The sequence below is a fragment of the Hypanus sabinus genome, chromosome 7 (assembly GCF_030144855.1).
Source record: "Hypanus sabinus isolate sHypSab1 chromosome 7, sHypSab1.hap1, whole genome shotgun sequence".
NCBI lineage: Eukaryota > Metazoa > Chordata > Chondrichthyes > Myliobatiformes > Dasyatidae > Hypanus > Hypanus sabinus.
Window position 1 is genome coordinate 118,634,966 of NC_082712.1, and position 10,576 is coordinate 118,645,541.

At 44.4% G+C, this 10,576-nt stretch overlaps 1 protein-coding gene across 1 annotated transcript; it reads left to right on the forward strand.

The window, feature by feature from the left end:
- Positions 1-5,983: 5,983 nt before the first annotated feature.
- Positions 5,984-8,745, forward strand: LOC132396386 (general transcription factor II-I repeat domain-containing protein 2-like). Its single transcript, XM_059973912.1, has 2 exons — positions 5,984-8,315; positions 8,401-8,745. The coding sequence occupies exon 1, from the start codon at positions 6,377-6,379 to the stop codon at positions 8,309-8,311; it is 1,935 nt and encodes a 644-aa protein (XP_059829895.1). The 5' UTR covers positions 5,984-6,376; the 3' UTR covers positions 8,312-8,315; positions 8,401-8,745.
- The last annotated feature ends 1,831 nt before the right edge of the window (positions 8,746-10,576 follow it).

Genomic DNA, 10,576 nt, shown 5'->3' on the forward strand with positions numbered 1-10,576 from the left:
GGCTAATGCACAGCCCCCACTGATGCCAGATAAGCAGATCTCTTAAGTGGTCAGCTAGCACTAAGGGATAATTACAACAGCACAGTGATTGCCTCTTCATTTTGCTAATATGTTGCACATAATCACAATCTCAGGACAAATACAATTCAGGGCTCTATTTTCTACAATCTCAATAGCTTTTCAGGGCTATATTTTCCACAATCTCAATAGCCTTTTACACACAATGAAACATGGAATATCAGAAGTTTAATATGAATGCTTTTGCAAAATCAGAATCAATATCAAAATGCTGACCATGAAAATATTGGGATGCTGATTTTGTATCTTGAAGAGCATAAAGGCATAGCAAATTGTAAACACAAGAGATTCTGCAAATCGAGAGCAACACACACAAAATGCTGGAGGAACTTAACAGGTCGGGCAACATCTATGGAAATGAAGAAAGAGTTGACATTCCTCCAGCATTTGTGTTTGATGCAAAGATATACTGTAAAAGCCTTACTATGGAAACAAATCCAGGCTACAGTACTTCAAGTGTATTGTTAGCAGTTCTAGCATCCATTAGAAACATAGTGTATGTTGCCTATTAATTGATTTAGGATGATAAACCATGGGCAGTCATGAAAGCCAGGGTGGAACCTTGCCTCCCTGATACCAAGGTCAATGACGTCTGAGTAGTTGCAAAACAATATCAAAGGGTTACGTGAGCAGACAGTAGTAATGCACTAGGTTGAAAAAAAGGATGAGATCCTGCGGAATGATAAAGGGAGATAAGGGATCTAAATCTGCAGCAAGCTGAGATGGAATTTATGGATGGTAGGTTCAATGCACAAGACCTCAGCAGCATGGCTGGGAGGGAGGGACGGCTGTCAGATTAAATTTCATTTTTTCTCAATCCATGAGGCTTAACAGGTAAGGCGGATGAACTCAAGGCATTGGCAGCTATGCAGAACTATGATATTGTAGTGCATTTAATACTTCAGTAATATTGTAAATATGTTGTTTGATTAAGCATTCTATGTTTGTTTGTATACTTCATTATGGGTCATATGTAAGAAGAATGTGAATAGCATACATCGTTACGCCAACACATCATATGTGAGCACCTCACTGAATAAACTAAGTATACAAGTATTCCCGTATATTTTGCATTTCTTGTATTTTATTGTAGTTCTTTTGATTAATTTTTGGTTAATTTTTGGAATTACAAACATAATAGTGGCAATGAGGTAGTTTTAAAATGAACCTGAGATGACTACCTACCTGCTGAAGTGCAACATGCTTTTCTTCCAAAGGGGAGACTTTGAGTTAAAAAAGGAAGAAAACAGATGAAATACATGGGTTCATAAACAGAGAGAGCCAGGTGATGATAATAATAATAAATAAATAAAAGCAGAAATGGCTGGCAACATCAGAAAGATACAGTAGATGTAGTGTTCTCGCACAGGTAAAAAACTCTGAACTAAACATGCAGTATAAACCGTAGTCAATGAGGTGCGATCCCAGTAAGATTAATTGTTTACTGTTCACTCTTCCACATTAACGTATGGTGAAAACTGGTGATAAAACAATGCAAAATATATACAGTATTTGTTTCCTTCTTGGCATCACATTTACATCATAAATAATTGCAAAAGTAAAACTACAACAACTATATTACATTAAAGTGCAACATACAATCAGAATCGACCTACGCCATCGACTGGCTTTAAATACATCAACACAAACTATCCACAACTCTTTAGATAACAAAGAACATAAACTTTATCAACCGTCATTACTTTTAACAGAATCAGCATTAACATTTTTACTTCAACATATCAATTATCTCATGACCCACAGCGTTGCTTCTCTGATGTTTCTAGTGTGTAGAAAGAAAACTTTTCTCGTGCTGATCCTGCACACATAAGCCTCCTCCTTCCCGTTTCTCCAAACCAGTATTTTCCCACAAGACGAGGCGAAACTGGGTATGGTGTCATTGCATGCCGCGATATATCACAGACAATGAATTTATTTTAAACAACCTTAACTTTAACTAAAAAATAATTACAAAGAAATTACTAAAGCGAAAATATAATAAACTAAACAAATGCCTTAAAGGCAACACACTCCCCGCCTGACCTTCGTAAGGTCACTATGAACATAATACAAAACTTCAGTCTCTAAATCAGTCCTTCGGTAGAAGTAGAATGACTTCTGCAACTGGCCTTTGGTAAGTTTTCACGTCACCTTGGTCAGAAGTTTTCAACTCAACCTTCCTGACATGTCCATCCCTACCAGGGAATGTGGCAGTGATTCTGGCCATATGAATGAGGAACGCAAGTCCTCTCACTAAAGGATTCAAAGTGGAGAACCGCTGAAAGCGTTCATTAGTACGTATTGATTCTTCGAGGTAGGTGACTCCTGTTTGTATTTGCGGCTGAATTTCCGAGTCTCTTTCGGGTTCGATCAGCTCAAATGTCATGCTCATTTGAGTTTTTTCTGTTGGTGGCTGATACAGAAAGGGGGGTCCGGTGAACCAGGAAGTCTGCGCCAGACGGGATGTAGGTAAGGATCTCGATGCGTGGTCTGCAGGGTTATCCTCGGTACGTAGATAATGCCATTATTCGGGCTTTGATGACAGGCGGATACATTGAACTCTATTATGAACATACATGTAGAAACGTTTTGATTCATTATAAATATAACCAAGCACTACTTTGCTATCTGTGTAGAACTTGATATCGTCCAGCTCTAGGTCTAGCTCGTCCTGGATAAGATCTGCCATTTCCACAGCCAGGACAGCTGCGCACAGTTCAAGCCTTGGAATTGTCGGCTCGGACTGAGGAGTGAGCTTCGCCTGACCAGTTACGAATCCCACTTCAACTTGACCATCCTTCCCGACTACTTTCAAGTAAGCCACAGCACCGATGGCCTTGGTAGACACATCCGAAAACACACACAATTCTCTGTGCGCTGCCTCTGTGGGTGAGGTCGCAGTGTACCTACATCGGATATGAAGCTGTTTTAGACCTTGAAGTGAATCTCTCCAAGCCTCCCATCTGTTTAGTTTGTCTTCTGGTAGGGGAGTATCCCAGTCGGAGAGCTCAGAGGTAAGTTCCCTGAGAAGGACTCTTCCCTGGATCGTAACTGGCGCCAGTAGACCCAAGGGATCGAAAACACTGTTGACAGTGGAGAGAACTCCACGGCAGGTAAATGGCTTGATCACGGTCGGCACGGAGAACGTGAATGTGTCAGTCGTAATCTCCCAAAGAGACAAAACTCCTTTGTGTGGGCATGGTTTCTCCATCGAGATCTAGGTCTTTGATTGCTGGAGCACAGTCATTGTGTGGAAAGGCCTCCACTACTGCCTGACAGTTTGATGCGAACTTATGCAAGTGGAGGTTTGACTCTGCGAGTGAGGCTTGTGTATGTCGGAGCAGATCGATTGCTTCGTCTTCTTTCTGTAGCGATATCAAGCCGTCATCGACATAGAAGTGCCTTTCTACAAACTTAACGGTGTCATCGCCGTGCTCCTGTGCGCCGTCTCTGATGGCTCTTCACAGCCCATTGATGGCCACGGCTGGTGATGGAATATTGCCGAAAACGTAAACTTTCATCTGGTACTCAATGACTTCCTTGTTGATGTCATTGTCCTTGTGCCATAAGAAACGGAGGAAATTGCGATGGTCCTCCTGTACTAAGAAGCAATGGAACATCCGCTGGATGTCCGCTAAGATTGCGACCTTCTCCTTCCGGAAGCACAGCAGGACTCCGAGAAGGGTATTGTTGAGGTCGGGGCCTGTAAGCAGCACGTCATTAAGGGAGATACCAGTGCACTGAGCACTGGAGTCAAAGACCACCCTGATCTGATTGGGCTTTTGTGGGTGGTAAACCCCAAACGTTGGGAGGTACCAGCACTCCTCACCTTCTCTCAGTGGCGGTGCTACTTCAGCATGTCCATTAGCGAAGATCTTCTCCATAAATGCTAGGTATTGTTGCTGCATCTCAGGTTTCCTTTTCAGGGTTTTTTGCAAGGACATGAACCGCTTGACTGCCTGCTCTTTGTTGTTTGGCAAGCGCTGGCGTGGTTCTCTGAAAGGTAGTGGGGCAACCCAGTTATTTGCTTCATCTCTGAAGACCTTGGTGTCCATTATTTTTAAGAAGATGGCACCTTGTGCTGATGGAGCAAGTTTATTATCATGCTCAGTTTGAGCGAAGACTGACTGTCCCAGTGTCTTGTTGGTTACTTTACATTTGTGAAAGCCCTGTCGTGCTTACTTGATACACATGTAGCTTGTGCACGGTTGAAAAATTGAATGGCAGCCACTCTCTAGCACATTGGTCTTGAGTGTGTTAACTGTGGGTCTGTGTACATTGCCAAGGCACACCTCTCCTATCACCACCCAGCTCAGATCGAGGCGTTGGGCAAAGGGGGCATTGTGTGGTCCATTAACCTGCTGGTTGACCTTGTGCACTTGAAGAATGTCTCTTCCTAGTAGCAGGAGTATTTCTGCTTTTGGATCCAGTTCTGGGATGTGCTTGGCAATGTGGTGGAGATGTGGCTGGTGTAGCACTGCACTTGGCGTCGGGATCTCAGTGCGGTTATTCAAAATTTCATTGTACCCTAAGAATGGAGGGAGACAGATGACAACTTTACCATCCAGGGACTCGAGCTGGAAGCCTTCTGCCTTCCTTCCATAAGTTTCCACGCTGCCTGAGCAAGTTCTAAGGTAGTATGGGAACTGATTACTCTCAATGTTGAACAAGTCAAAGAACTCTGGTCTGACTAGTGAGCGATTGCTCTGGTCATCCAGAATTACAGAGGCTTTGTTGGCCTTGTCTTTGGCTCCCTTGGGGTACACCTTAGTGAGGCAGATCTTTGAACAAGAACACGTTGACTGAGCTTGACCGCAAACTTCTGTGCAGCTCGAGCTGACAACAGTTGTCCTGGAGTGAGTCTCTCCCTCCCTGCCGTCCTCATGTGAAGGTGAAGGAGCTTTGTCGGTTTGCGGTAACAGGCCGGGATGCATGGCCCCATCGTGATTAGAGCTATTACATTCCAGGCATTTCACAGGGATCGTACACTCTCTAGCAAGGTGAGAGGTAGAAGAACAGCATTTAAAAAATATTTTTTTCTCCTTGAGAAGGACCATTCTCTCTTCAAGGGTTTTTTCCCTAAACGTTCTGCACTTTTTTGGGGGGGTGAGGTTTGTTGTGCAATGGACTATTCTTGCTAGGGTCATTGTTAGTTGTAGAGACTTCAGATTTACGCACCGAGACAGGTTTATTGATGTTGCTATGTCCGCGGCCCCCTCCTTTGTGAGAATCACAAGAGCACTAGTGGGGGGGTCAGTAGACCCAGGAAATGGGAGAGAGAGACGTGCCGGATGCCTTGTTCCCTGGTGACGCAAATTAACGCGACATTGACCATTGTCTCCTGGAGGTCACGTTTGTGGATTGGGGACTAGGCTACGTGCAAGCCCTCGGGCAAAGTGGGCTGGTTGAGAGAGAGAGATTGCATCATCCTAACCTGATTGACATCTGAGACCCCGTGAGGAAGTATAAAAGAGGATCTGGGGGAACAACCCCTTCAGACGCACCAGAAGAAATGCTAACGATCCCGTAATAGCGGGAAACCATTGGAAGGAAGCCACGTGCGTTCGGTTTCCCTTTCGCTTGGGAGCCGGTGGCCGGTACCACAGAACCGATGTTCTTGAACTAACAACGGGGAACCAATTTTCCCGATTCAACGGATTTGCTTCATAAAAGACCCGGGCAAGTTTCTTTTCTCACAAATCTCTCTCTCCCCAACAAGTGAAAACCCAGCGGTCCCCAAAGGCTGAAGCCTGCAGGAACTAAGTGACTTTTATATTTCCATCGGACAATATATTATCCCCCTAGACCGGGGGTCGGCAACCTGCGGCTCCCGAGCCATTTGTGGCTCTTTCACCTCTGTGCTGCGGCTCCCTGTGGCTTTGGGAAATAATTGGTCAGTATTTAATTAAAATGTATTTTATGTTAGTTTGTTAGCTTTTGAAATGTAATTCTAAATTTGAAGATTATGGTGATCTTGTACAATGTAAGTGTGGCGACACATTTTCTGACACATCCGAAACGGCTCTCAATTAGCCAGCATTCCGGCTAAGGGAGATTGCCTACGGGGGTTTGTGAGTACGTGTCTTTTGCAGCATCTGCGTCCATGGGGGCTGGGTTGAGGGAGGCTTAGAAGCAAGGCTGTTTAGTTCGAATAAAGTTATTCGACTGCAGTTTACTGACTGCCTGAACACACCGCTGCAACGTGTTTTTATCGCTATTAATATACGTCACCACTGCCAATACCTGACACCCGCCAGTGCGCGATTTCTTTAATTTTTCGATCCAAGGTAAGCCAACTATGGAGAATTCTAAAAAAAGAAAAGTGACTGAAGAAAACAGAACGTTTAATGATACGTGGACAGATTCATTTGCTTTCACTGTTGACGAGACTGGTTTACCGGTATGCTTAATATGCAATGAGAAACTAGCAAACAACAAAAAGTCAAATGTCGCAAGGCATTTCCAGAGTAAACACGCAGCCTTTGCTCAAAAATATCCGGATGGAGATGAGAGAAAAAAAGCCGTTTCGGAACTGATGCGGAAGGTTGATCTGAGCAAAAATCATTTCCAGAAATGGATGAAGTCAGGAAAATCAACGACATACGCCAGTTATATTGCCGCTCAGGAAATAGTCAGGCACGGGAAGCAGTTTACAGATGGTGAATATATAAAAGAATCTTTCATTAAGATTTCAGAACATCTATTCACGGACTTTAAAAACAAGAGTGAAATTGTGCAGAAAATCAGGGATATGCCCCTCTCTGCAAAGACTGTCAAAGACAGAACCATAAAAATGGCAGAAGACATCACAAGACAGCAAATTAAAGACATCAATTCAGCTGTGGCCTACTCGATTGCCTGTGACGAGTCTAAAGACAAAGGCGATATTGAACAAATAGCGTTGTTCTGCCGGTATGTAAACTCTGCCGGGCCACAGGAAGAACTGATTGAGTTGATACCTCTAAAAGACCAAACACGGGGGGAGGACATCTGTGAGGCTGTCTTGAATTGTTTAAGAGCCAAAGGAATAAAGACCACCCATCTGGTGTCAGTAGCTACTGATGGGGCTCCGAATATGACGGGAACGCACAAGGGATTTGTGGCTTTACTGCAGAAGTCGCTGGACAGAAAGCTGCTGACTTTTCACTGCATCTTGCACCAAGAGGCACTGTGCGCTCAAACATTTCCTCCGGAATGCACAGAAGTAATGGATGTTGTCATTCAGATTGTCAATAAAATAATGGCAAAAAGTTTAAATCACCGTCAATTCCGTTTGTTACTGGACGAGATGGAAAGCGCATATTCTGATCTCCTGCTGCACAACAAAGTCCGGTGGCTGTCCAAAGGGGAGGTGCTGAAACGCTTTGTCGCGTGTCTGGAAGAAGTGAAAACTTTCCTGGGCAGCAAAGGGCTCAACTTTCCTGAGCTGGAACAGCCAGGGTGGCTGGAAAAGCTACACTTCATGGTAGACATGACAGCGCACCTGAACACGCTGAACACAGCTCTTCAGGGGAAAGGACGCACAGCCCTGCACATGTTGGAGGATGTCTTGGCATTCGAGCGCAAGTTGACAGTGCTTGCCAGAGATTTACAGAAAGGCACTTTGTCTCACTTCCCCAATTTGAGAGAGTTCAAACAAGGTCACGACATGATAATTTCGGAGTATTTACATTCTGCAATCATCGCAATGCAAACATTGTTTGGGAAACGCTTCTGTGAGTTCAGAGAGGAAAAAAACACATTATCCTTCCCGGTCACTCCCTTAAGCATCGATCCTTCCCTACTGAATACGACTGCATTGGCAGGTGTGAGTCAACCTGATCTTGAGATGGAACTGGCCGACATAGCCGACAAAGACATATGGGTGTCCAAGTTTAGACGCTTGACAGCAGACCTTGAAGATGTTGCCCGTCAGAAGGCCGTTCTTGCTCAGAATCACAAATGGAGTGATATTGAAAACCTTCCAAATCCGGACCAACTTGTGTTTGAAACATGGAATGCTGTGCCCGACATTTATGTAAACATGAAAAAGTATGCGCTTGGAGTCCTGTCGATCTTTGGATCCACATATGTATGTGAGCAGGTGTTCTCCAACATGAACTTTATTAAAAACAAACATCGCGCACGCCTCACAGATGACAGCTTGGGATCCTGTGTAAAGATGAAGGTGACGTCATACAGCCCTGATGTGCAGACGCTGTGCGCTGAGGTCCAGGAGCAGAAATCCCATTAACCAAGTATGATAAATATTTTAATTGCCTATTATTTTATGTATATTCATATTTTTTCATTGTTCAGTGAAATAGTCCTTTTATTTTTCAGGCTGACAGCTGGCTGATGTTATTTTTGGTTTGCTGCTGGCGGAAAATTTAAGTTCGGCGTTTTTCATAAATACAAGAAGGACTCAAATAGACATTGAGTATTTTACTTAAAAGTAACTTTCAACCCAACGTCTTTTTTTCGGAGTTCAAAATGTTTTTGTTGCATGCAGAAATGTAATTTCGTTTTCTCTGCAGGAGTTCATCAATTTCATAAATGCAACACATTATAGTTTGTTTATACATAGCATAAAGGCAAAAAAAACGTTGTATGCAGTGTTATTTCATTTTAAATGTCAAACGGGTTTTGCGGCTCCCAGTGTTTTCTTTTCTGTGGGAAACGGGTCCAAGTGGCTCTTTCAGTGGTAAAGGTTGCTGACCCCTGCCCTAGACAAACGATCGAGCTGTTTCTTATTGACGGTTATTATTAGACCCGCGCTTTTAGATTGAGTAGTGACGACGTATGTTATCTGAATGTTTGTATTAATCTTATTTTTTTGCCCCTTTATAAATAAAGACTTTAAAAAATAGTACCATCAGACTTCAACTGACCTCTCTATCTTTGCTGGTAAGTGACCTAGTTACGGGGTACGTAACAACTTGGGGATCTCGTCTCGTGATTTGATACCAAATTGGAGGGCCAGTGAATCGGGATTGTAAGTCCAAACTTGGATCTGGTACGCAGGTAGCCAGACGGGAAACCAGCAAAGATGGATGTGGATGAATTTATAGGAAACCCGACTCTAGAGGCGGCCATCAAATCAGACTTGGTACATTTGGCGAAGGGGTTAAACCTCGCAGAGGTGAGGTCGTCAATGAAAAAGCGGGAGGTGCGAAGGGCCATAATTCAGTATTACATTGAGAAGGACGTGTTTGCAGCTGAGGTATTGGAAAATATCCCTGAAAAGATACCAGCTAGTGGGGCGGCTCAGTTAGAGTTGGAGAAATTAAGGTGGGAACATGAAATTAAGTTAAAACAGCTGGAAATAGAGAAGGAAAGGGCCGAGAGAGAGAGGGCCGAGAAAGAAAGAGAGCATGAACTTCAGTTAAAAGAGCTGGAAGCAGCTGAGAAGGAGAAGGAAAGGGCCACGAAGGAGAAGGAGGCTGAGAGACAGAGGAAACATGACTTGGAGATGGAAAGGTTAAGGCAAGAGCAACAAAATCAGGGGTCGGACTGAGAGGAGCAGTTTGATGTCAGTTGGGCGTTGAGGTTAGTACCCGTGTTCGAGGAGACGGATGTTGATAGTTATTTCTTGCTTTTTGAAAAGGTGGCAGTGAATCAGAAGTGGCCCAGAGAGCAGTGGGTGGCGTTGTTACAAAGTGTGTTAAGAGGGAAGGCCCAGCGGGCATATGCGGCGTTGTCCATGGAGGGGGAAGGGGAAGAGAAATATGACCAAGTAAAGGCGGCCATTCTCCGGGGTTACGAGCTGGTACTGGAAGCATATAGACAAAAGTTCAGAAATTTTACGGAAAGGGTGGAATCAAATGTATACCGAGTTGGCCCATGAGAAGGGTGTGCTCTTGGACCGTTGGTGCACCGCAGAAAGAGTGGACGAGGATTATGGGCGTCTCAGGGAGTTAATTTTGATTGAGGAATTTAAAGGTTGTGTTCCGGGGAAGATCCGGATGTATTTGAATGAGAGGCCAAATAAGTCCCTCTCAGAATTTGCTAGGTTCGCAGATGAATATGCCCTAACCCACAAGACAAAGTTTTCCTTGACAAAAAGTTACCCGAGAGACCGTGGGAACAGTAGGGAAAGCCTGCGGTGAAGGGAGAAATTCAGCCTGGAGCTAGCGGGAAAATTGAGGATGAGAGGCAAGGAGTCAGGAGATTTCCTGGTTTGACGTGTTTTAATTGTGGAAAGGTGGGACATATTTCATCTAAATGCCCCGCTCTGAGGAGGGAGCCAGAAAAAGGGAATGCAGCTATCCCTATAGGCTGTATTGCGTCGATCAGAAAATCGACGAGAGGGCCCCCGGTAGATGGAGTACAGGAGGGGCGTGAGACGTTTAGTTCTGAAGGAACTGTGTCTGTGAAGGAGGGAGGCCCACAAGTTCCAGTACGGATCTGGAGAGACACAGGGGCTGAGCTGTCATTGATTAGCCGTAAAGTGCTAGAGTTCGGACCTCAGACGGGAGAGATAGCCCTGAGTGGCATAGGAAAATGGACGTGATTGGCT